The sequence below is a fragment of the Osmia bicornis genome, chromosome 13, assembly GCF_907164935.1.
Source record: "Osmia bicornis bicornis chromosome 13, iOsmBic2.1, whole genome shotgun sequence".
NCBI lineage: Eukaryota > Metazoa > Arthropoda > Insecta > Hymenoptera > Megachilidae > Osmia > Osmia bicornis.
Genome location: NC_060228.1, coordinates 2,122,544 through 2,145,715, shown reverse-complemented (window position 1 = coordinate 2,145,715; position 23,172 = coordinate 2,122,544). Strand labels below are relative to the sequence as shown.

The 23,172-nt window shown below is 33.5% G+C and overlaps 7 protein-coding genes across 16 annotated transcripts; 4 read left to right on the top strand and 3 right to left on the bottom strand.

Annotated features, from left to right (window-relative positions):
* Positions 1 to 219: 219 nt before the first annotated feature.
* Positions 220 to 3,743, top strand: LOC114871793 (myb-like protein X). 3 transcript variants are annotated; one of them, XM_029178204.2, is made up of 3 exons: positions 220 to 1,194; positions 1,813 to 3,108; positions 3,184 to 3,743. In XM_029178204.2, exons 1-3 carry the CDS (start codon positions 1,132 to 1,134, stop codon positions 3,652 to 3,654), a joined length of 1,830 nt encoding a protein of 609 aa, XP_029034037.2. In that variant the 5' UTR covers positions 220 to 1,131; the 3' UTR covers positions 3,655 to 3,743. The 3 variants fall into 3 exon arrangements, with proteins under 3 accessions (XP_029034037.2, XP_029034039.2, XP_029034038.2); XM_029178206.2 differs by lacking the exon at positions 220 to 1,194 and adding an exon at positions 1,214 to 1,284; XM_029178205.2 differs by lacking the exon at positions 220 to 1,194 and adding an exon at positions 1,514 to 1,618.
* Positions 3,744 to 3,756: 13 nt separating this feature from the next.
* Positions 3,757 to 6,339, bottom strand: LOC114871795 (cell division cycle protein 23 homolog). The gene is made up of 7 exons (XM_029178207.2): positions 5,915 to 6,339; positions 5,166 to 5,827; positions 4,915 to 5,094; positions 4,674 to 4,838; positions 4,355 to 4,601; positions 4,021 to 4,285; positions 3,757 to 3,943 (listed from the first exon to the last, which is right to left on the bottom strand). Exons 1-7 carry the CDS (start codon positions 6,013 to 6,015, stop codon positions 3,833 to 3,835), a joined length of 1,731 nt encoding a protein of 576 aa, XP_029034040.1. The 5' UTR covers positions 6,016 to 6,339; the 3' UTR covers positions 3,757 to 3,832.
* On the top strand, positions 6,285 to 7,982 carry LOC114871801 (secretion-regulating guanine nucleotide exchange factor-like). Of its 3 annotated transcripts, none has more exons than XM_029178221.2 (6): positions 6,285 to 6,376; positions 6,642 to 6,795; positions 6,880 to 7,209; positions 7,276 to 7,500; positions 7,569 to 7,721; positions 7,795 to 7,982. In XM_029178221.2, exons 1-6 carry the CDS (start codon positions 6,353 to 6,355, stop codon positions 7,959 to 7,961), a joined length of 1,053 nt encoding a protein of 350 aa, XP_029034054.2. In that variant the 5' UTR covers positions 6,285 to 6,352; the 3' UTR covers positions 7,962 to 7,982. The 3 variants fall into 3 exon arrangements, with proteins under 3 accessions (XP_029034054.2, XP_029034053.1, XP_029034052.2); XM_029178220.2 differs by having other exon boundaries at positions 6,642 to 7,134; positions 7,207 to 7,209; XM_029178219.2 differs by having other exon boundaries at positions 6,642 to 7,209.
* Positions 7,983 to 8,239: 257 nt separating this feature from the next.
* Positions 8,240 to 10,107, top strand: LOC114871803 (protein FAM92A). 5 transcript variants are annotated; one of them, XM_029178228.2, is made up of 9 exons: positions 8,240 to 8,401; positions 8,485 to 8,586; positions 8,663 to 8,791; positions 8,855 to 9,035; positions 9,111 to 9,335; positions 9,442 to 9,474; positions 9,578 to 9,739; positions 9,806 to 9,913; positions 9,987 to 10,107. In XM_029178228.2, exons 1-9 carry the CDS (start codon positions 8,370 to 8,372, stop codon positions 10,104 to 10,106), a joined length of 1,092 nt encoding a protein of 363 aa, XP_029034061.1. In that variant the 5' UTR covers positions 8,240 to 8,369; the 3' UTR covers position 10,107. The 5 variants fall into 5 exon arrangements, with proteins under 5 accessions (XP_029034061.1, XP_029034062.1, XP_029034066.1 ...); XM_029178229.2 differs by lacking the exon at positions 9,442 to 9,474; XM_029178233.2 differs by lacking the exon at positions 8,240 to 8,401 and having other exon boundaries at positions 8,488 to 8,586; positions 8,677 to 8,791.
* A 55-nt stretch (positions 10,108 to 10,162) lies between these two features.
* Positions 10,163 to 11,066, bottom strand: LOC114871805 (heat shock factor-binding protein 1). The gene is made up of 3 exons (XM_029178236.2): positions 10,758 to 11,066; positions 10,605 to 10,671; positions 10,163 to 10,399 (listed from the first exon to the last, which is right to left on the bottom strand). The coding sequence occupies exons 1-3, from the start codon at positions 10,854 to 10,856 to the stop codon at positions 10,311 to 10,313; spliced, it is 255 nt and encodes an 84-aa protein (XP_029034069.1). The 5' UTR covers positions 10,857 to 11,066; the 3' UTR covers positions 10,163 to 10,310.
* Positions 11,067 to 11,286: 220 nt separating this feature from the next.
* LOC114871798 (endoplasmic reticulum-Golgi intermediate compartment protein 2) lies at positions 11,287 to 13,487 on the bottom strand. Of its 2 annotated transcripts, XM_029178215.2 has the most exons (7): positions 13,398 to 13,487; positions 13,019 to 13,172; positions 12,719 to 12,885; positions 12,274 to 12,646; positions 11,948 to 12,198; positions 11,609 to 11,869; positions 11,287 to 11,542 (listed from the first exon to the last, which is right to left on the bottom strand). In XM_029178215.2, the coding sequence occupies exons 3-7, from the start codon at positions 12,819 to 12,821 to the stop codon at positions 11,352 to 11,354; spliced, it is 1,179 nt and encodes a 392-aa protein (XP_029034048.1). In that variant the 5' UTR covers positions 12,822 to 12,885; positions 13,019 to 13,172; positions 13,398 to 13,487; the 3' UTR covers positions 11,287 to 11,351. The 2 variants fall into 2 exon arrangements, with proteins under 2 accessions (XP_029034048.1, XP_029034049.1); XM_029178216.2 differs by lacking the exon at positions 13,019 to 13,172 and having other exon boundaries at positions 13,398 to 13,485.
* A 144-nt stretch (positions 13,488 to 13,631) lies between these two features.
* On the top strand, positions 13,632 to 22,662 carry LOC114871792 (E3 ubiquitin-protein ligase Nedd-4). The gene is given in 17 exon segments (XM_029178200.2): positions 13,632 to 13,737; positions 14,014 to 14,274; positions 15,461 to 15,661; positions 15,744 to 15,904; positions 16,219 to 16,375; positions 16,458 to 16,573; positions 16,909 to 17,032; positions 17,624 to 17,773; positions 18,269 to 18,319; positions 18,424 to 18,700; positions 18,784 to 18,842; positions 18,936 to 19,001; positions 19,085 to 19,124; positions 19,127 to 19,313; positions 19,384 to 19,505; positions 19,589 to 20,228; positions 20,354 to 22,662. Coding segments are annotated over 16 exon segments (2,607 nt in total). The 5' UTR covers positions 13,632 to 13,737; positions 14,014 to 14,121; the 3' UTR covers positions 20,457 to 22,662.
* The last annotated feature ends 510 nt before the right edge of the window (positions 22,663 to 23,172 follow it).

Below are 23,172 nucleotides of genomic sequence, written 5' to 3'. Positions count from 1 at the left end.
GTATTAAAAAAAAAATATTCCTTACTACTTAGCAAATCTATAATATTACTATTACAAACTTAAGTGACACATTGTTGACTCATAACACATTTTCTATCAACGTAGCTAATTGAAATATTCCATCTCTTGATATTTTCACTTTGAATAGAATACTTGAAACGAAATTTTGCAATAGAATGAATTAAAAGATAATGAAGAATGGTAAGGTGGTAAAATGATAAAGCAATAGCTCTCTGCATGCTTGCGTGCTCACGCTCGTGTGCATACAGGTGTGCACAGCTGTCAATTGCCACGTGCAATGCGTAGGTAGCGTGCGTGCATTCTCGCGTGCCTGCATGCTTGCGTGAGCCTGCATCTTATAACAGTATTCTGTAATCGTTAAGATTTTACCATCGCAAGCACATCAAAGTACATGAGAAAAATTCTGTAATACTGCGAAATCCTCGAAATACCCCCTTTTTGACATTAAAATTATGCATCATGCTGTACTTTCTTCATGACAATTTCACTGCACGAAAAAAGGAAACCTTGCAAGAACAATGTAGCTGGAATTTTAAACGACCCCAATTTTCAATTCTAATTCCTCGAAAGAAAAGAAGAGATTATAATGGCAGGTACAATCGAAAAGGTCGCACGTACAATGCCCTTTATCTTAAACTCCCTCCTTAACTTCACTCATTCGATGACGGATATTTAGTCTTATAAAAATTGAAACACGTAAACCGTGTAAAATATAAAATTAATGATTATTTAATAAAAATGAAAACAGATAGACCATGGTCTAACCCGTGCGTCTAATAATAAGCGGTAAGGTGTCGAGGGAGCGAATTGACCTGAAAGCGTAAGAGTACAAAACACTACGGTCAATAGTCGTCAGAAGGGATAATTACCCTTCGTCCCTTTGAGGTTCTAACACGAAGTTTCTTTTTCTTCGTTTACCAAACGACCGATCATAATACAGGGGTACCATTGTCTGGCTTTCGTACAAAATCACAGTTCACTGCATTTCCATTTCATTTGTGATTTCCTAGGTGTAACGTACACTCCTCGGTGTCCAGAAAGCGAGTAGTGATTCAAAGTGACAGAGTATTTCTGTCCGGTGGTGATAGCAAGAGCGAAGTGTCAGTAATCATGCCGAAGGAAAATAAAAGCACAAGCAGAAGAAACAGGCGTCAGTGCTCGGAAGTCGATAACGTAAGTACACGCTTTCGCGAACGAGAAAATAAAAAAGAAACACACGGTGAAAAGTGAACGTAACGAACGATCGGCGATCTGATATCAAAGGTGATTGTTTTATTGATAACGTCGATGATCGCACCTTAGCTCGAACTGGCTTGTTTTGCGATAAATCCAGCCACGAGAATTTCCTTCGAAGTGAATCACAAGTATTATATTTATCGTTTGGAAGAGAGAGTACGTGCTTTGAAGAGTACGTCCCCCGTCTGGTACACACACCGTGACGTCATTCAATTATAGATAAACCAAAGCTAATTATATTCTCCAAATTATCTGAATTTTAATATTATTTACGTAACGATAAACTCGATCCACGGCTCGAATGAAACGTTCACTTTTGACAAGATTATCTTGCGCCGAGTTCCAGCGAAATTCACGAATCGTATTTCATCACAATTTCTCATATGCAATACATACAATCAATGCTCGATATTTTCTAATTTTCCACAATCGCCCGTGCAGACTTAATCTTAGCCTGAGTGTCTCTTGTTATTGAAAACCACGCGTTCGAAATTACGTTTGTAGAAACGTATTTCGTGAAATATTCTAATATTGTGTAAATTGGTATTTTAATAGGAAGCTGAGGCGTCCAGTGTACGAGACTCGTTGAAAACCGTGACCAGCAATAAGCGGTACAGCCCGTTCCCACGAGAAATACCAAGAAAAGATTTGAAAACGAAACAAGAAAACATGATGCCATCGATCGAGGTTCTTCATTCGATGAGCGGAGGCATCATCGAGAGTGGTATCAAATACATTCTCTTCCCTCTGCATCTTTTACGTTTCTGTATATTTGGAACGAGCACGAAACCAATCGCGTCCGAAAAGCCCGCAGAACCGAGCAGCAAACGCGATGAAGCAGAAAAAGAAGAGAAGAAAATAAAGGAGCGTGAAGAAAAGAAGACGCCGAGAGAAGCTACCAGTGTCAAGTCTTCGGAAAAGTCTGGTAGATCCAAGTCTGATCGCGATTTGGTGGATGAAAGAAAAGACGCAGTATCATGTGTGAAAAATTCGAAAGAAAAGAGAAGCCGTGACAAGGATGAATCCGCTGACGAAATGGTAACTGCTGAAGAAGATTCTGATTCCTCTGGTGAACAATGGAGCACCGCGAATAACATAATGACAATGAACATGTCGATAGATTACGATAATCTCGATAGAACTATGTCGCACAGGGCGTCGGAAGAACCTATGGATGTATCAATGGAGGAGCTACATTATGACAAGACGCATATCCCGCTGAACCTACCGCGGGATTATCGAGCGACTGAAAAACAATTTCAAAATAACAAAGAAAATATAGCTTCGAAGATGAACGTCGAGGAGCAAGATAGCAATTCATCCGTGGATGATGAAATTTCCCGGATCTTTCAAAAGCAATGCACCTCCTCGGAGGACGAGTTTACTTCCTCGTTTGTTAAATCGTCCTCTTTCAAACGCGAGAAAACGATGCAGAATAATTTTCTTTATTACAAGACCAATTCCACGGTTGCGATTCATTCGAAGAAAAAGCCAGAGGGTAACGCGAAGGAGCATAAGAAGAAACAACCGTCGGATTTTAGCATTGATAGTAAAAGAAGGAAAGTGTCTCACGAAGAAGATAAAAATGAGAAAGAAAGCGAACGCAGGAGTGGAAATAAAGTTCGCGAAGAAAAACGAAGCTCTCGGCACGACACTCCGAGTAAACATGAATCGCGAACTTCGAGGACAACGGCGAAGAATAAAGAAACGAAACGGAATGATGTGAAATATAAAGAAATAGCCACGCAAACGGACAGCGCATTTTCGGACGATGATGTTGAAATGACTCCCATTGACGCGAAACTTTGCAACAAACGTACAAGTCGCAGGTTGCACTTTAATATTATGAAGGTACGTTTGCTACTTTGTTTTCCTGTTGTAATGATTTCTTGTTCGTTGGTCTAACAGGCTATTGTTCTTTTTCAGGATAAAAACGTGGAACAAGAATTGAATTACGTAGCAGACAATGAAGACTCCAACGATGGATTGCCGAAAATTATACGTAAACGAATATCACGTTCCAGTACATCATCGTCGTCGACGGATCTTGGTTTTGACGAGCGTGCGTTAACAACCCCAGATATGGATATCGTGATTGGACGATCGCGTACGAACTCATTGGATAATACGAATAATTTTCGAACGCGTTCTCGTCCTCCGCCTGGCTTTCCGGAATTACCTCAGAATCCACCGTTATTGCCTTACATCGGTAACAGTTCCAAACATTATATTGTGCCACGACCAAACCCCGATTGTCCTAACTGTTCGATTGTACCGCCAGCACCTTCGCCTATGAGACATCTCTATTATGACTATCCTGAATTTATGGACTTACCTGTCAATCTTAGTTCTTCGAAGATCTTAAATAATATTTTGAGGAACAACTACTACCGGTGATATTGTTATACTAGAAAAAAAGAAAAAGAATATACATTTATAAAAGCACATGTTTGTACAGAAAGTAACATGAATAAAAATTTGTTATGAAGAAATTTATCATTTGATTTTTAAACATTTATTAAAAATATATACAACGTACAAAGCGAGAAAAACAATTCACTATCGTTCCCATATCTTACGGTGTTGGCATGAATGACAAGTTCATCGGTGATAACTGACTTCCTGGTGTGGTATCTGGCCTTTCTCCTTGTTCAATAACGGGATCCGTTTCATTCATATCTTCCACCTGTAATTGATGTAAAATTAGAAATACGCTGATAATGATCGTTTCTTACATAGATGCATTAAACGGTGCTCAATTACCACCATCGAAGTTTCTTCAACTTTTACTCTTTTCTGAGCAATCGTTCTCAACAGTGCTTTAGCTTCTTCCTTCGTTTCATCAAATTGCAAACATTTCTGGGCATAGTGATTTGCCTGATCTAATTGTTCTCGTTTTAAGTGATACTGAGTTAAATACTTATACGCGTGACTTAAATCGGTCCTGTCCGCATTTCTAAATTCATCCATCACAAAATCGGTATAAGCTGCTGCCGCATGATCATGTTCACCTAACTTTTCATACAATCTGTAATATAAGGCATACGAGCGTGTATTTAATTGTAAACCTTAAATAATCCTGAGTTGCAATACATACGTAGCTAGTTTCAACAGTGCCATTCCCTCGATATCGCCAACATTACATGCTTTATAATAACACTTCAGCGCATCTTGTATTTTATCTTGCTTTTCGTACGCTTCTCCTAAAGCTAGCACCATTCTACTATCATGTGGCCTCAAAAGCTGAGCCTGTTTATAATAGTAGAGCGCATAAAACGGCATTTTTAAAATTTCGTATGTTTGACCCAAGCCATACCATGCTCTGTAATCGCGCTTATTCACTTCTATACAAACAAAAGAATTGCTAAATAGATAAATATTTTCTCTTGACTCAAGATAATTCTCTTACTACGTACCAATAGCTTGGCGATAGCTATGAATGGCACCGTTCGTATTTTTCATCTCCATGAATTCATGACCAAGTAACGTCCAAGCCGAAAGATACTGCGGATTTAATTTCAATGCCCTATGGAAATACATCACTGCCTTTTGATGATCTCCTCTTAAACTATAGTAATTTCCTAGAGAATATTAATTCTACCAGATAGAAACATAATGTCTTCGATTTAGATGCTTTCGATGGTACAGGAAACTTACCTACTATGCAACATGTTTCTAATCTGTATTTATCTATTTCTGTTGCTCTGTGAGCTAAATATGCTAGTTCAACTTTCATTTCTTTTACATAAAGTAAATTAGAATATGTATCCATATTATCTAAACAGTAAGGATCTTCTTTTATTATCCTTTTAAATGTCTCTATCGCATTGTCAACATCTGAAATGAAAATATCCCAATTCAGTATAACGGTACGAATCCTATTTGCAATCATTTAGAAACTGATCTACCTCTCCTGTAATGTACTGCAATTGCAGTTTGAGCAAGCACATATCCATTTTTCTTGAACCCCATTGACTGTAATTCATAATATAAAGCTAAACCTTCGTCGATCAGTTGCAACTCTAAATACATGTGAGCCATAAAGAAGTGTTTCATCCAATGATCAGGTAGACATAGATTTTCCAGTTTTTCTCTATCAATAATTAAAGAAGCTAATTCTAACCATGATCCCCAATGCATTGGTTGTTTGTGGACTGCCTCGACCAACACATCCATAGCTTCTCTGATAAGTTGTAATTTTTTCAAAGTTACACCAAAGAGATAAAGACCAAAACCATCGAGTTTATCATCCAAGTGATCTTTCCTCAAATCCGCGCATAACAATTTTAAACTATCATTTTTCAAAGGATCCGGAGGCACTACAGTCATGTCATCAATCTTTTTCTTCTCGCCTGATAAGTAGCGAGAATATAAATGTAGAAATCTAACTTTCGAAGTTTTACATTGTTCGGTAAAATAAGCCGCTCTATCATATTCTTTTAAATCGAAATACGTTTTTGCCAAAATATACGTATCCTCTTCTTCTTCTGTATCCGGCAAATAAACATCGGCGGTAATGTCATGAACATTTGGTTTGACGTCTTTTAAGGAATAACTCAATTCTGCTAACCTGTAAACAAATAAAAATTACTTTTTATACCCTCTCCGCAATAAAATAACAATTTTCTTTTTACTCTTATTTCAAAAGCGTACAAACCATTTTGTGGTGTGCAATAATCCACGTTGAGAACATTCGTTTATCGCGCGCGAAAGATCAGACTTAACCTCTTTGATATCAAACTTGATAGGTTCTTCCATATCGTATAAGTCCTATCAATGATTGATCTAATGACTGTAATTACTATAGTTAACTAAATAACAATTCTGCACATCGCCATAAAAGAATCAATGTTTTCATGAATTAAATAAAGAAACTGAATACAAAAATTGTATACATGAACATGTTTGCCGCCATCTATACATCGTATTCTCAAAAAGTTAACCTATCAGTTTCGCGAGTCTTTCAATCTTTACTTTAATACGTAGTTATCTAGCTTAAAGTTGTAGATATGTTTTTAATTCTATTATTTAAATATTATTTAAACATCAAATACGACCATTTTATAAGAAATAATTTGCACACCTACAAATAACGATGAGCTATCGTTTAATTTCATGGGTAACGTACTAATCATTTTTACTCTATATTTTACATATAGTCGTTTTATTTTCGAATGTAATCACGTTAATAATTTAAAATCCACAATAAATTGCAAAATAAATTAGATACAGTTGATAAAATGTAACTCGTAGTCAATAAGATCAAATTCAAATAGAAACTCCATGACTTGGCGGAACATTCAAAATGTGGAGAGTAATCATAAATTTAAATTACTCGACAAAATAAGGTTTACATTTAGAGAAAAAAATCATGTGCTGTTTAGGGTGCCAATTCTCATGGTCAACTTGGACAGGGTATTCATTCGGAGGAATGTCTTTTACCCCAAGAAGTTGATTTGTCCAGATGTTCGTTAGAACCTCGAAGAATACGTAAAATAGTTGGCGGTGCTGGTCACTCCCTAATTTTAGACGATTACGGTAACGTTTATTCCTGCGGCTGGAACAATAAAGGTCAAGCAGGTTTTTCTACCCAGCAAGATGTTCTTTCGTTTCGAAAACTAGGTAATAAACTTGAAGGTAAGGTTGTCGTGGACATCGCATGTGGCTGGGATTGCTCCGCGGCATTGACAATAGAAGGCACCTTATTTCTGTGGGGGTCGAATTGTTTCGGACAATTGGGGGAACACCTGAGTAATCTTCGTTGGACGCACGAACCTTTTGAACTTCTAATCGATCGAAAAGTTAAAGGGATTTCCTTTGGCCTAAGGCACACTGCTCTAATAACAGAGGATCATAAAGTTCTGGTAGCGGGTGCAGGTAATAGAGGACAATTGGGTCTAAGTCGGTCGAGGAACGAACCGCTTTTAAATGCCGCATACACTTTCACAGAAGGTAAACATTTTCGAAACGAAACCTTTCTTCCATGATGGCCTGAGTTTCATTCTGCTTCGTAAACAGTTCCAACTCTGACAAATGTGCACAGTGTTAACTGTGGTCAACGTCATACTATTGTAGTAGAGGAAAACGGGGATCTTTATGGTTTCGGTGACAATAAACATGGACAATTAGGCTTAAATACTGATATACTCTCAAATACATCCTTTCCAATAAAACTATTAGACGTTCCGTTTAAATCACCGGCTGAGATCCAATGTGGCTGGTCGCATACGGTTGCATTAAGTGGTAATTCAAATTTACATCTATTATATAGGTAACATGTATTATTTTAAAGATAATTTACTTATTTCTAGATGGTCAAATTTTTTCATGGGGTAGAAATACGTATGGACAATTAGGTGTTAAAGAATTTGAAGGATCATCGACTTGGAAGGTTATGTGGCGCGAAAACGAGTCGAAAATTCGTCAGATTTCTGTCGGTTCAGAACATAACGTTGCTTTAACAGGTGTTCCACTACTTTTCATCAAAGGATTCAAAATCAACGTGTATATTAATGTATTATATGTTTAATATTGCAGAGAACGATAGGATTGTGTGTTGGGGTTGGAACGAGCATGGAAACTGCGGAAACGGTCATACGAGAGACGTTAAATTTCCGGGAGAGCTTTCACTTCCGTTTGATTACGCGGGAATTTGTATCGGTAGCGGTGCAGGTCATTCGTTTGCTGTAATAAAGAAGCTATAAATTTTATTGACGAAACACTAAGTTTTCTTAATGCTTTTTTCATTCTTTGAATCCTTATTATACACATTCCTATTCTTGGAATATGTTCTTATAACAATTGCATGTACGGAGTCGCGTGAAAATGAATCATCAGGCAAAGGGTCAAAGAACTATATTCCTTTCGAAACATTGTGTAAAGAAACTATAGTTTTACTTAACTACGCAGGTAGGTAGACAAAGGCCGGTTAGTATAGACTAAAATCGACCTCCCTTCGGGTCGTAATACACCACCTGTCAACGATAAACTGTTTAGTGGGGCAGTCCACGCGAATGGAACGGTAGAAACAGTACACTTTCATACGAACATCGATTTAGATTTAAGAAAAAAAAAAAGAAATTGCAAAACTACGCATACGTACACATGACACGATGTTACGTTCAAGATCCCAAACCAGTGTATGGTAAATATTTCCAGATTACACGGCTGTAAAATACCTGAAAGTATGTTTTAACGTTATGTTCATTATTTTGTCGTTTTTGTCAGGGAACAAGAAGCGAAATTTGTACAGGATCGAATATCCAACGTGGAGAAACATTTCGCAGAATTATGCGTGACGTTTGCGGCATATGCAAGAAAAGCGGCAAGGTTTGTCGGTAACAGCAATCCGATATATGTACCCCTATCTATCGATTATTTTATTTCTTTGTAAATATACTTTCAGATTGCGCGATAAAGGCGATGAAATTGCAAAAGTAATTCAGACCTACGCTCATTCGGAAAATATAAATCGATCACTTTCTACAGGATTGACGAACTTTTCAGCGACTCTCTCGGTGATAGGCGACTACAGGTACGCGTTCGTCTCGCTAAATCATGAAAATGTGTAAATAAAAAGAATTTTTTATGTTATTAGTGATGCCAAAGTACAAAGATTCGATGCAAAAATAATTGCTCCGCTTTCTCAATATGCAACTATCTGTAAACATGCTCGTGATGACGTAAAAAATACCTTTGCGGCACGAGACAAAGAGTTAACTAGGAAAAGACATCTGGACAGGCTCAGAGAAAGAAATCCTAGAAACAGACAAATGATCGTATCCTTATATTAATATTCATATTAAATTGTTCACGATTTGCAATGTATTTTATATTCTTAAATATGAATACAGTCACAAGCTGAATCGGAATTAATGAAAGCTTCCGTCGAAGTTTCAAGGGTTGTAAAGGGGTTGGAGGAGCAAATTGATTCATTCGAAAAAAGGAAATTACATGATTTAAAAACCTTACTGTTAGATTTTGTTGCTATCGAGTTAAGTTTTCACGCAAAAGCTTTGGAGTTATTGACGAAAGCTTATCAAGACGTTACTGAAATCGATGAAGTTAAAGATCTAGAGGTAAGATGTTACCGACGTATTAAATATAATTTTGTTATGCATTAAGTAAGTTTTAAAGTTTCATAGGTGATTTTAAATTAGCATCATACTGATACTTTTCTCACAGGACTTTCAGACAATGAGAGGAAGTATGAATGGGGTAAAATATTATTCTGCTTACCACATTTAGTTTAGTATTATGAGGATGACATACGTCAGATATTTTTATTATTTAAACTAATAGATTTAATGATTGAATTTAGGAATTTCGTGAAGTGATGCGTGTTCCGGATTCTGTTGCAAGATTGGCTACCGTTGAACGAACTTCATTTAGACAAGCTTATTCTCTAACTAATTTGGCTAGTCGTTTTACTTCTTCTCCCATCATTTCCCAGAAATTAGATACCCGTGCAACCGGGTCCACGGTAGGTATTCATTTTAACTTGATATGTAATAATTATATATGATTATTAATGAACATTTATTTATAGGATTCTGCAAAATCTAGTTTAAAAACCAACTCTTCAGAATCTGTACAAATTGAGGAATATAAAGAGAGTTCAGAAGAAACAGACTCTGAATCTATTGAAGATAAACCTGTGAGAACCAGGCATAAATCTATGTAATTATGTATATTTCATTAATTCCATTTAATATTTTATACAATTGTAGATTAAACTGCAAACACATTCTAAACATGATGGTCGACGCAAATTTATATTTAAAGCAATACCCCCAATTCCTGCGTATCAGAAGTTTTTAACAAAGCCTATGATTATTAAGTATAATTAACAGTATGTCTCTTGTTTTTATTTAACAAGAAAAAAGAAAATGTAGATTAGATTGGATTACTTTACTGCAAAAAAGGTGATTTATTTCTTTTATAACCAAAAGTACATATCAATAACCTTTAGATATCATTCTTGACCAATAGCATCAACCAATATTAAAAATGTTTTTGTTTGTGTATCAAAATCAATCTTATAATAGATATGATCATTTTTCACCTCCTTCTACACCAGCCTGTGTCATTAGGTCTGTGATGTTCTTTTCTAGATCATCTATCCTGTTTCCCATTTCATCTAGTATTTTGTATTAAGGATAGTTATAATAATTAACATTCCGAGTACAAAAATATTAAAGTAAATATAAAATTTCCTTAAATAACCTCTTTTTTCTATATATTAGTTCTCACTTTCATAAAATAAACATTTCGGCGTTCATAACCATTACATTTTTTGAGGTTATTTAAGGAAGCATGTTTGTAAAAAAAGGCTTAAAAAAGGATATTTTTTCCAAGAATTTGATCTGACATTGTTTGAAATTTTCCCTGCATATTTTGTAGTAGTGTTTGTACCTAAAAATAAAAAATGAAAATATAAACAAGAAATCGTAACATTGAGTTATAACAAATGTCACAACAATACATCGGCCTATACTTACATATTCTGTCAATTCTTGCATATTTTTTGGTTCCGCATTATTACCCATTCCATAATTATCAGTATCTTCAACTTTATGATCTGGTTTAATATCTGCCATTTCTAAACAATTTACGTTTCCTTAATTTTATTTGAGAATGAAATAAATTTCGTTCTCTTAAATAGTTCGGTCGAGCGCATGCGAAGATTTTCAGTCGACTAATCTTTTGCTACGCATATCGTAAAACATTAATGCATTGATTTAATAAATGTGAATAAAATGTCATCGTTCGATCAAACTTTCCTACTACCATTCATGCCATTCATCTCCTTGTCATTTCTTTCTTATACTTTCTGTTCTAATAAACCATTTCATTGGAGGAAATTAACAGGAGAGGGAACCTGCTACTTCTCCCATTTGCTACTAGGGGAACCAGAAATTCGCAAAACAATTTTGACAATATTAATATTATTAGTGCAATAGACCTATTATACAAATTGTTAAGAAAAACAACCATAATTCATAAATATAAAATTGTTATTATTAATTTATTATTTACAAAATTGTTACAAATAAATCATTCATTGTCATTTTCATTTTAAAATAAAGTTACTTTTATTTAGCCTGAAACATGATATCCACGTTATTTGGTATTGGAACATTTAATAGATTTATTGTTCCAGGTATTTGATAGTTAGTACCAACAACTGGGGTTGAAAACATTTGGTCATTTTTGTTTTCTTTAGGCGTTAGAAACTTGCAGCATACTATGTACCAAAAATACTGAACAATGTTCTTTACTAATCCTGTAAAATTTGTTGTATTAAAAATATTTTCAACAAAACGCGAATTATTTAAACAAAGGTACTTACCACTTGTAACAAAAATGCCTCCAACTGTAGCACACAATTTTACTAAAAACTGGGATACTGTATCGCGTTGTTGAGTAACTTTTATTTTAAGTGCACTCATATCATACTTGAAAAAGATCCCGGGAATTCCATGAGATCCTTTTTGATGATCAATAGGTCTTTGATGATCCTTTACACTATACTGATAAGTTTTAGAAGTACTTAGTAAAGTTTGTATATCTGTGGGAACTATTTCTACAAAATACTGATATAAAATCATATCTAAAAAAACAATTTTTTTTTATTAATAATAGATTTCACAAAACTCATATTCACCTTCTATATGTCACATAAACTTACTGTTATCAGCAATTTTTTCATCCCCTTCTAATGGATGAACAACACCTGGGCTAGGCCCACCAAATGAAAACTTATTTATTCTATGAGTGAAGTTATAATCCCTATCAGTCATGAATGCTGAAATATGTATATGTCCTCTGGGGATAGATAATGATTTTCCAGCTGTTATATGAAAATTTCCAGCTACTTTATTAACATTTAAAGTGCCATGGATACGGCACGCATTTGGTGGATACGAAGGTTGATGAGTTCTAAAAAATATATAATCATAATATAAATGGGATTTCTAAAACAAAACCATAAGTGTTTAAATATAATTCACATACCGTTTTGGCATTTCACTATATAAGGTAACTTGATTAGATTTCCATAATAGTTCATGAATAGCATGATATTCTTCTCTTAAATAAGAATTCATATGTTTCAAAGCTTCAAAATGAGCTCTCTGTTCTTGTGTTAATTCCCACCATGTGTCTTCTTCTTCTAAGGATTCATGTCCTACCATATTTTGATTTGTTGAATCTAAAACATCAGCACCAATACGACCACATGGCATAGCAACAGTTATGTCAATGTTTATTTTTAATTTTGCATCAATGTCTGTATCTGGTTCAAATTTGAATTGCAATCTGCTATCAAGATAATAATTTGTTTCAGCTATTATGAGATATGCAATAGTACATATGGTAAATATGGAAACTGTAAATTAAAAACATCAAATGTTATTATTGAGTATAAACAAAACATTAAATTATGTAGCATAAAGCTTACATGTTCCTCCAACTACAGTCTTATCAACATAAGGTTCAGGAACCTTGGGAAATCCATCCAGTTCCTTGACAGTTTTAATGTTCACATTTCGTCTTCTTAACATCTTAACAATTTTAAAAATTCAAGTATAATGAAGATGGAGTAATACTTATTTATTACCACTTAACCTGTATCATATATAAAAATAAATCTAAAAGTATATTTGTGTTTTATTTACAAGCTTGACTATTTTTATTTAAATTTTATATTGATTATTAATAACATATACATATTTGCGAACACAAATGAATGTTTACTAACATTTTGAATACGTGTTACGTTCAATATGTCACGTATTCACGTATTAGAAGCGGAAGTTTCTATACAAGTATTGAACATTTTTTTTGTACTGATTTCGAATTACTCAGAAACAGACGAAGATTGACATTTAACAACTTCAAGAGCGCCACCCTACCTATGTAACAAATGCAAGTTGAATAAAATAATCAATTAAATATCTTCATATCATGAAAACACAAAGTAATACTATTATATGGTTATATCAAGAAACGATACTTGTTCGAAACATTAATAAGTATACATTATAAACTATTTGTTAGATAATTAGCTTTGTAATTTCTATTTTTAATCGTTGCTATAGACTTTTATTTGAATCATTTATAGTTTATGGAACAATTACCTGTTTGTATGTTTATCTAACTTTCAATGTAGTAGTTAATTTCGTAGTTGAACAAGTACGTGTTATCATATTAATGATTTAAAGCACTTCTTATCTCAAAAGATTTTTATATTTAACGTTCACATCAGAAATAAGTGGATTTTCAGTTATGGACGATCATGCATTATGTTCTTTCTGTTAAAAGTTTCAATATAAATTATCATATATATGAATAATTAGTTAATCGTGAATTGTCCAAGTTTTCTTGAAAAGTGTTTATTCAATTAATCATATTTTGTTTAACACTTTATGTTACCTTGTATTGATGCTTAATGATTCTGCATAAATCTTATTGTTACTAGTATGTATTCATATACAATATTATTCCAATAATACTGTATGTTGTGTTACAAATATTTAAAACGTTAATTTATTTAATATCAAGTATCTATTGTAATGTTTTCATCTATATTATAGTTGTTATATAACAAAGAATAATAACATCAGTTTTATTTATTGATACTCCATTTAATGTTAGATTCATATGCAATTATACATAAAGTGCTGCAAAATTTATTTGAATTTGGTTTTAATGCATTAACATAATTTAAAATAACTATTCTTATTTTATGTTTAGGAATTATGTTTATTAATTAATATCACATATCAAAACTAAAACACATGTAATCGATAGTGAGGAACATTTGTATCAATGTGGAAGGTACTCAGAATTTAAAAATATAAGATGCCAGGTACTTTGACCTACCCAATATATGCTGGTGTTGAATCACCTCCTCAGAGGAATCGTTCTTATACCTGGAACAGCCAGCATCGTTCTGCATCTAGAGTACTACAAGCTAATACAAGACCTGGACGAGTCTCGCTAACAGAGCCTATGGTATGTGAATAATCATGTTTCTTCGTAAGCGTTAAAATGCAATTGTTGTAATGTTCATATGTCTGTTAATATAAAGCCCTTAAAACAGTGTTTTGATAATCATTAAGAATACATTCCAAAACGCATAAATTATGTTTTACACACATTAACTGTTCCATGTTAAATGATGGTAATGTTAAATAGCAACTTTACTTATATCAAAAGTAATTTCGATATTGCCGCTCAACTTATTGCGTATAATGACGAAACACTTTTATTTAGGAAAATTCGGAAAGATATTCGCAGGCGCATTGAATATTATTCATTTCAACATTAAATGTAAAATGCAACTTTTTTCTTTAAGTTCCTTTTTAATAGTCCTTAATATAATTTAAAGAATCAAGAGTAACGTGTCTTATAAAAGGGCAAGTATTTTCGTGAGGATAAAGATAAGTTTCTTGATTGGAACGTAGATAAAATGAAGGAGTTAAATTTTTAGTTATGTTTAAATATTTGAAAGGAAGTTAGCCATCTTTAAGCGGGAGTATGTCATATCCGTTTCGTTCATGCAATAGTGACGGAGAGGGGTTAAGACAAAATAGGTTTCTTGATGGCACATAAGAAACTGTGAACTTCTCTAAATTGTAACAAACAGCAGTCGACGATTAAAAAAAAATCGATTACATATAACGTTAATGGCAGAAGAACATGTTTACGGATATAATCCGCCGCCAGGAGTTGACGGAGAATCCGTACGTAACTATTTTGACAGTTTGACAAGTACAGGTTGGATTTTTGATTGATAGACTTCAGAAAGGGTGTTACTTCCAGAGAGTTGTTGATTTTACGATTGTTATGCTAACGTTGTAGATTTTTATTTAACTAAAAATTCCAATACAAGTTGTTTTTATTACGTTTACCTTTTGAGCAACTCCAATCAATCTTATCAATAAGTAATAAAATAATTAAAAGTACCTCTATTATGTGAAATACACAAAAACGGACAGGAAAATATCATCACCTAATTACTCATACAATTGAATAAAATACTTGACATTTCAATGATTCATAAAAGAAGCTGTTCTTTTCTTATAAATTTATATTATATAAAAAAAAGTGATATGCGCTATCATAAAATGGTCATTGTTTCGGTTAATAACCACAATTTAACTGTATTATAATATTTGGGTTTTTGTGTTTTGCACAGAGGAATGAAGCTACTAGCAAGCTGAGATTAAAAGTGATCGCTGCACACCAATTAGCAAAGAAAGATATCTTTGGTGCAAGCGATCCATATGTACGTGTTGACTTAAATACTATAAATGGTGATCAAACTGTGGATTCTGCCCTCACAAAAACTAAGAAAAAAACTTTGAATCCCACTTGGGAGGAAGAGTTTATATTTAGAGTAAGATTAATATAATGTACTTTGGTGACACATTGAATTAAATATATGTGAGATTTAATACATAGCTACTTTTCATCCTCAGGTTAAACCTGTTGATCACAAATTAGTATTACAAGTTTTTGATGAAAATAGATTGACAAGGGATGATTTTCTTGGAATGATAGAATTAACATTAATTAACCTGCCTAAAGAACAAGAAGGTCGTACGATTCCTACTAGACGTTATTTACTAAGACCCCGTAGGTAAGTGCTGTTATAATGTATGCTTGGAGCTATATATGTATTTTAATATGCTTCTAATTTAGAATGATTTGTTTATGAATTTTTATGCAATTTGAATTCTTAGATAACTGCATCTGTATCCTTAATTTATTCATTAACTTTTATTGCCATCATTTTCACATGCACTTCTCTGCAATGTTTTGAGTTCTGAAGGCTATAATATTTTGCATTATATCAGTTTTTTTATTTAGTTTATTAAAATATTTTCTTTTGTATATTTTGTTTGCAAATGCAAAATGAATAACTTACGAGGATATGGCTAGTAATCATTCCAGTCAGCGTTCGAGAGTGAAGGGTACATTGGAGGTATACCATGCATATATTTCTGATACATCAAGTGTTGACAATGATAATGGAGATGCTACAACTGACTCAGGAGGGTGGGAAATGGTACAACAACCAAATAATAGCCCAATGGAACAGGTTGCAGATGTACATACATATAATATGGATAAATTGATAAATTTTAAAAATCATATTCATAATAAATAATATTTTTAAACAATTTTTATAGGTTGCCCTTAATAGACCTCTACCACCAGGATGGGAAGAAAGACAGGATGCAAATGGAAGAACATATTATGTTAATCATATAGCAAGATTTACACAATGGGAATGTCCAACAGAATCGTATGTAAAACATATTACATACTTTTTAAAACAAATCATAATGATAGTAGTCGCTAGGTAATTCCCTGTTAGAAACTTGCCGTATTTGTACGCATTAGTCACATATGCGCGTGCACCCCACTCTGCCTTCTAGATAGTCACCGAATGTATAACTGTCAGATAAACAACAATATGAAGCAAACACGCGTGTCATTGACGCTTGATAATTCTCCGTTTCTGAGAAAAGCTCTCTCTTAGTGCTCCTAAAGCGGGCAATTGTCGAGCGGCTACTGCGTGTATCTATAAATTATGAACGTGAATACTGATATTTGTAAGATACTAAAATATATTTACAGTACTACTTCACCTAGTGGAAATACAACATCTGAGAGAAATTTCAGTACAGCAGCAACTGAATTTCAGCGACGTTTCCATATTAGCGCGGATGAAGAAAACAGACACAGGAGTTCAATTAATCAGGTAATACTAATGCTAAATCATTTAATTGCAATAAATACAATGAAAAAATGTGACTTATATAATTAGAGTTCTTGTACATTAACTTTTAATAGTTTGAATGTATTTTGTTATTGTAACTAATTCTTTTATAGTATGATATTCTGTTTACATATGTGCCCTGTGTATTATCTGATCTTTATAGTAATATTTATATTCCATATGTAAAACGTATGTGTGTATATAGATGCATACACACACACGCACAAAAAGTGTAGGACTTGAGGTGTGTTGTGTAATGAATTTAACAAGTTATAGTTAAAAAAAATCTCTAATCAATTGAACACATTCGTAGTCCTACTCAATATTTATAAGTGTATTATATTTTGGCAACTACAGATATATACATGCTTTTTTATACATACCTATGTTAATATGCGGTAACGTCGCAATGAAAAATATGATTGTAACTAACGATTTACTGATTGCTAGATATGCATGAATCGTGAAAGAAACAAAAAATGATAAATACTAATATTTCAAAGATATGATAATTTTTAACAAATAGAATACTTAGCATGCAGTATGTAGCAATTTTGTGCATGTGTGTGTAAGGATGGTGAAGTTCTCCGCGAGGAAGGTGAAGATTCGGAAACGAGAGATAATGAGATTGAGAATCATAGGGGAGGGGGTATGGGGGATACTTCTTCAGACTCTGGACATTCTGTTGATCAACGTGGCTACCTTAGTGAAAGTGAAGACCAGGTACTCAAACACGTAGACATGTTCACTTTCAGTTCTATTCAATGCTTTTATTTACATTTACATGCGTGTTCGTACTATACCAGTGAAGTTCAATATTGAAAACGAAAGAAAAATATTTGCTTCTTAGCACTGATATTTCAGAAAATTCACGATGCATTTGCATGTGATTATTTTCCCGGAATATTTGGCTAACAGGGTTTCTATGCCTTCAGCAATACAATTCATATGCATATTTATTTAGAATTTTATTTTAAATTTCTGTAACTGATATATTGCATGAGTTTGTTTAATTCTGTTTCTTAAAAATATTTTTACAAATAGTATATAACAGTAAACGCTTAATATATCGGCAAATGTTGAACGTGCGTAAGATGTAAGTCATCTTATTGCACAATAAGTTGACATTATTACACGAGCGTGATTATCATGCGAGTTTGTATTTATTTTATACATAATTATATTTTGATGTAAAATATGTTAATAATACGTTTACAGAGCGACGACAATGTGGATAGTCCCGCTGGGTCTAGGCGATCGTCCGAACAAGTGCGTAGAGATCTTAGTTAAAAAGTGTTATCTGACAGTCACTCAATATTCGTATGAACAATTAAAAACGTTTATCTTAATCTTCATCATCCTTTGATATTTAGATTGAAAGTCCAAAACCGACGCTTCCCGTGTCAAGTGACGAAGGATTACCACCTGGTTGGGGTATGCAGATAGCTCCGAATGGTAGAGTATTTTTCATTGATCATAACGAAAGGACAACAACATGGATCGACCCTCGAACGGGGCGTCCAAGTTCGATACCTAACCACATTGCCCCTTCTACGACATCACGAAGCGATTTAGATCAACTTGGACCTCTTCCTGAGGGTTGGGAAGAGAGGGTTCACACAGATGGACGAATATTTTTCATTGATCATAGTATGTTTATGTTAATTCTTAATTGTACAACACGTCAAAGTATTGAATTTTATTATATTATTATTTTATCTTTGTGTATATAGATACGAGGACAACACAATGGGAAGATCCTCGTATGTCTAATCCTCAAATTGCTGGACCGGTGAGTCTGATATTTTCTAATATATAAAATTACGTTTGCTAAAATAATACATTGCAAGAACTATATCAGAATAATTTTATGGTATTTATACAGGCTGTACCATATTCAAGAGATTATAAACGCAAATACGAATATCTTAAATCCCAGTTAAGAAAGCCTGTAAGTACGAAATACAATGGAATGATCATTTTAATGAAGTCTAATATCGTTACAATATCATAATTATGTTGTTCGTTTTTTAGAACAATGTTCCTAATAAGTTTGAAAATAAAGTTAGCCGAAATACATTTTAGAAGATTCCTACCGTATAATTAGTTCAGTCAACAGAGTCGAAATATTGAAAACAAAATTGTGGGTTGAGTTTGAAGGGGAAGTTGGCTTAGATTACGGAGGTCTAGCCCGAGAATGGTTTTTCCTTTTGTCTAAAGAAATGTTCAATCCTTATTATGGATTGTTTGAATATTCCGCTACGTAAGTGTATTTATTATTTGCTCGTAAAGTGTAAGAAGTAACAGACGATAATAACCGAAATTGTTCGTAGGGATAATTATACTCTGCAAATTAATCCTTTTTCGGGAGTATGTAACGAGGAACACTTGAATTATTTCAAATTTATTGGTCGAATAGCGGGTATGGCTGTTTATCACGGAAAACTGTTAGATGGTAAAATTTGTTTTCTATTAAAATTATGAAGTACTTGGTAATTTGCAGATATAAATGAAACTAATATTTTTCTTTTTTAACAGCATTTTTCATTCGTCCATTTTACAAAATGATGTTGGGTAAATCAATCGATTTAAAAGACATGGAAAGTGTTGATTCCGAATATTACAATTCGCTATTGTGGATCAAAGAAAATGATCCTAGTGAATTAGAATTGACGTTTTGTGTTGACGAAGAAAGCTTTGGTCATACTTCTCAGAGAGAACTTAAACCAGACGGTGCTAATATATCGCTGACAGACGAAAATAAAGACGAATATATTGGTTTGGTGATACAGTGGCGGTTTGTGTCGAGAGTACAAGAACAGATGAATGCATTCTTAGAAGGTTTCAATGCTCTTATTCCGCCGACATTGGTAAAAATATTTGACGAACACGAACTCGAATTACTGATGTGTGGTATTCAACATATTGACGTAAAAGACTGGAAACAGAACACGCTATACAAAGGAGACTATCACGCAAATCATATTGTTGTTCAGTGGTTTTGGCGAGTGGTACTTTCATTTAGCAACGAAATGCGATCTAGGCTTTTACAGTTTGTTACTGGCACGTCTCGAGTACCGATGAACGGTTTTAAGGAACTTTATGGTAGCAATGGACCACAGTTGTTTACAATTGAAAAGTGGGGAACACCAGACAATTATCCAAGAGCTCACACTTGGTAAGTAATTGACTTTAATTAAATGACGTAGATCAGAAGGTGTAGCGGATTTATTTTACAAACATCGTTGAAAAAATATCTAAACGATTTTGCTATGTATCTGACGGTCAATATTCCCTTTCCAGTTTTAATCGTATTGATCTTCCTCCTTACGAAAGTTATCAACAACTCAGGGAGAAATTGGTAAAAGCAATTGAAGGTTCTCAAGGTTTTGCTGGAGTGGATTAGCACGAAATACCCCTTTTCATGATGATATCTGTAATATAATGTACATATATACATACATATACATACACAATCATGTATACTGTCTGATATGATAAACTATTTAACAGGATAAACTTTTCTCTGCACTCTGAAGGCTTAGATGTCTTTTAACTGCTAGTTACAATATTGAGACAAATCAGAAAAAAAAAGTTTAAATATTACTTAGCCGCTATCAATAGTTCAAAACAATTTTACGCATGATGCACTTTTAAAATTATAAGGTATATTTAATGATAAAAAAACATTTTGGAAGTAATCTCAAATCCTGCTTCGAACACTTATAAATTACAATTTATTAATTCACTTCACTTTTTAAATGTAATTTCATATTTTGACTGTTTACTTTTAAAACAGTTCTTTGGGAAAAACTTTGTTTTTCACTACAGAAGAAAAAAAAATATTAATCTGATATTAATTGTAAATAACTTTAAGATAAGGTCATAATCTATTAATTCCTTGTCTTACTCTGTTGATAAAAATGCCTTGTTACGGAAGGAATTTATGGATGAGTTTACAAAAGGAAAAAAATTAAATCGCAATTAAAGAACATTAAAAAAAAAAAAAAAAAAAAGAAAACAGTATAAATTATATTACATTGCGTTTGTCACGGGTTTCAAACGCGTTACATTTTGACTACATTCACATTAGTACAGTGGAAACAAAATCTGTAATATTGTTATGTATACAATGACGCTACGTAACTTGTGTCAAATTGTAGCATTATCTCTTCGAAGTTGTGATTTTATTTGTTTAAACTATTTAAAAGAAATTATATTGTAAGAAGATGTAGCAAGAAGAATCAGAGACATTGTAAAATACGTAATTTAATTAATTTTATTTTATTATAAATAAAAGACAAGTTGTTTAATTTAAAAATATACACAAATTGAACCGAGTAAGAAACACAATTAACGTGGTTTATTTACGTAACATGTAAACAATAATTTTGCCTTAACAACAGCTATTCTTCTTGTACGTTCTTCTGAGAATCGATAGTGAAAATTATACTGTGCTTAGCTCATTGTATATAGCATTAGATAAAAGAAATGAGAGACAAGAAACTTGCATATGTATTGTACAATATGACAATATACGAAAGAATGAATACATTAGATTTTTTCTTTATCGAAAGTGATATTATACAACGCACGAAGTTAACTAACCGGAAATTCCGTGATTAGCGTTACCTGTAAATGCCTACTTTGTACGATAATAACTATTCCGAGAATGTAACAAGCATTCTAACAAAAAAAACGTATTTAGCATTTAAAGCTAACGAAACATTCCATCCTGTTTGTACAGCTTATTTTATTGTAAACAGATACGTCCCGTTAGATAATAAATAATTATTATTACGAGACAAATTTTGTGGCCTTAAATTCTGGTTACTTTGAATTTTGCGTATTCCACGTGTTACTATGGCGAGCATTCGTATCGTATATACATGTAAATGGTTTATAAACGTAATTTAAAATGGAATAATCTATTTTGATGTATTTTTGATCGAGTAACTTTATTTTGACGACCGTAGAATTTTTGTTCCACTTGTTGAATCAAAATTGTAGTCGGGTAGAAACATTAGTCTGTTAGTCACCTGCTTCACGCGATATTTACTTAATTGTTTTTCGATTCAATCCTTGGATTATGTTCATGTATTTTACCGGATAATCGCGCCTTTATTATCGTGTTTTAATGTATCATTTTTAAGAGCACTGTTGCAAAATGATTTCATTATAATTTCAGGTAAAATGCGACTTAATTTTTTCGTCTTATTTAATATGTGACACGATTTATCGACTCGTGTATAAATCTGTATTGACAGAAAGATACGCGATTTAACTTGCGATTTATCTCCCCTTTAGTTTGTATGTAAATATAAGAGCATGTATCTTGTAATATATCGATTACAATGATGTATGCATTTGTACGACACTTACGACAAGTGAATATGTAACAAACAAAAAAAAATGCTTGTAGATTAAGTTCTTGCGATTATTCACTATTAACAAAATATGGCGAAATTATATATATATATATCCTAACAATGGTTAAGCGTTAATGCTATAATTAAATACCGTAAGGATTACAATAAATTATGTTCTTATATGATATTGTCGGAAACGAGTCTATATATATACAAATAAATTACACCGTAAAATACAATATATTTCTAGAATAAATGTTTTCATTGTATCCCGATGCAAATATTTAAACAATCAGATAGAATACTTATAACTATATACGCAACCTCCTTCAAGAGTTTGAATATTCGCGGGGTATTTTAAACGGGAGTTGGCGCAAGCGCCGTCAGATGGCGATAGCGGCGAGCACATCCGCAGAATCAAAAAAGACAGCTGGGAAGTGTAACATCACACATCGATTCGGCGGTCCTGCGAGGCCGAAAAACTTTTTCGTTTCCGCGTTTCTTGCGGGCTGCTCGTGTTGTATCATAAAGTAAACGGTGGCTGGTCGCGTTCGTTTGACACAGACGCGTGTGGTGCGGTGTAGAAAGTGATCGTTCTGCGAACCGATGTGCTGATAGAAACGTGACTGTTGGTTATGCGGTGGTTCCTGTCACGGACAGCAGCAGCCCTTGTTCAACCCCCGTTTCACGAGTCTCGCAGCAACGAAGGAGGGAAGCTCTGCATGATACAAGCGTGGAGGTCACTGCATTGCG

Excerpts from the sequence above, each read along its gene's own strand:
- LOC114871801 (XM_029178219.2), top strand. The coding sequence starts at position 6,353 with ATGAGCTATCGTTTAATTTCATGG. Across the intron at positions 7,501-7,568 it reads GCATACGGTTGCATTAAGTG|ATGGTCAAATTTTTTCATGG; the intron begins GTAATTCAAATT and ends ACTTATTTCTAG. Across the intron at positions 7,722-7,794 it reads ACATAACGTTGCTTTAACAG|AGAACGATAGGATTGTGTGT; the intron begins GTGTTCCACTAC and ends TTAATATTGCAG.
- LOC114871805 (XM_029178236.2), bottom strand. The coding sequence starts at position 10,856 with ATGGCAGATATTAAACCAGATCATAAAGTTGAAGATACTGATAATTAT. Across the intron at positions 10,672-10,757 it reads TGCAAGAATTGACAGAATAT|GTACAAACACTACTACAAAA; the intron begins GTAAGTATAGGC and ends TTTTATTTTTAG. Across the intron at positions 10,400-10,604 it reads AGATCAAATTCTTGGAAAAA|TAGATGAAATGGGAAACAGG; the intron begins ATATCCTTTTTT and ends AATACAAAATAC.
- LOC114871795 (XM_029178207.2), bottom strand. The coding sequence starts at position 6,015 with ATGGAAGAACCTATCAAGTTTGATATCAAAGAGGTTAAGTCTGATCTT. Across the intron at positions 4,602-4,673 it reads TAGCTATCGCCAAGCTATTG|AAGTGAATAAGCGCGATTAC; the intron begins GTACGTAGTAAG and ends TTGTTTGTATAG. Across the intron at positions 4,286-4,354 it reads GCACTGTTGAAACTAGCTAC|ATTGTATGAAAAGTTAGGTG; the intron begins GTATGTATTGCA and ends CTTATATTACAG.
- LOC114871803 (XM_029178228.2), top strand. The coding sequence starts at position 8,370 with ATGTTACGTTCAAGATCCCAAACCAGTGTATG. Across the intron at positions 8,587-8,662 it reads TATGCAAGAAAAGCGGCAAG|ATTGCGCGATAAAGGCGATG; the intron begins GTTTGTCGGTAA and ends ATATACTTTCAG. Across the intron at positions 9,740-9,805 it reads CCCGTGCAACCGGGTCCACG|GATTCTGCAAAATCTAGTTT; the intron begins GTAGGTATTCAT and ends ATTTATTTATAG.
- LOC114871798 (XM_029178215.2), bottom strand. The coding sequence starts at position 12,821 with ATGTTAAGAAGACGAAATGTGAACATTAAAACTGTCAAGGAACTGGAT. Across the intron at positions 12,199-12,273 it reads TATAGTGAAATGCCAAAACG|AACTCATCAACCTTCGTATC; the intron begins GTATGTGAATTA and ends TATATTTTTTAG. Across the intron at positions 11,870-11,947 it reads TGAAAAAATTGCTGATAACA|ATATGATTTTATATCAGTAT; the intron begins GTAAGTTTATGT and ends TTGTTTTTTTAG.
- LOC114871793 (XM_029178204.2), top strand. The coding sequence starts at position 1,132 with ATGCCGAAGGAAAATAAAAGCACAAGCAGAAGAAACAGGCGTCAGTGC. Across the intron at positions 1,195-1,812 it reads AGTGCTCGGAAGTCGATAAC|GAAGCTGAGGCGTCCAGTGT; the intron begins GTAAGTACACGC and ends GTATTTTAATAG. Across the intron at positions 3,109-3,183 it reads TGCACTTTAATATTATGAAG|GATAAAAACGTGGAACAAGA; the intron begins GTACGTTTGCTA and ends GTTCTTTTTCAG.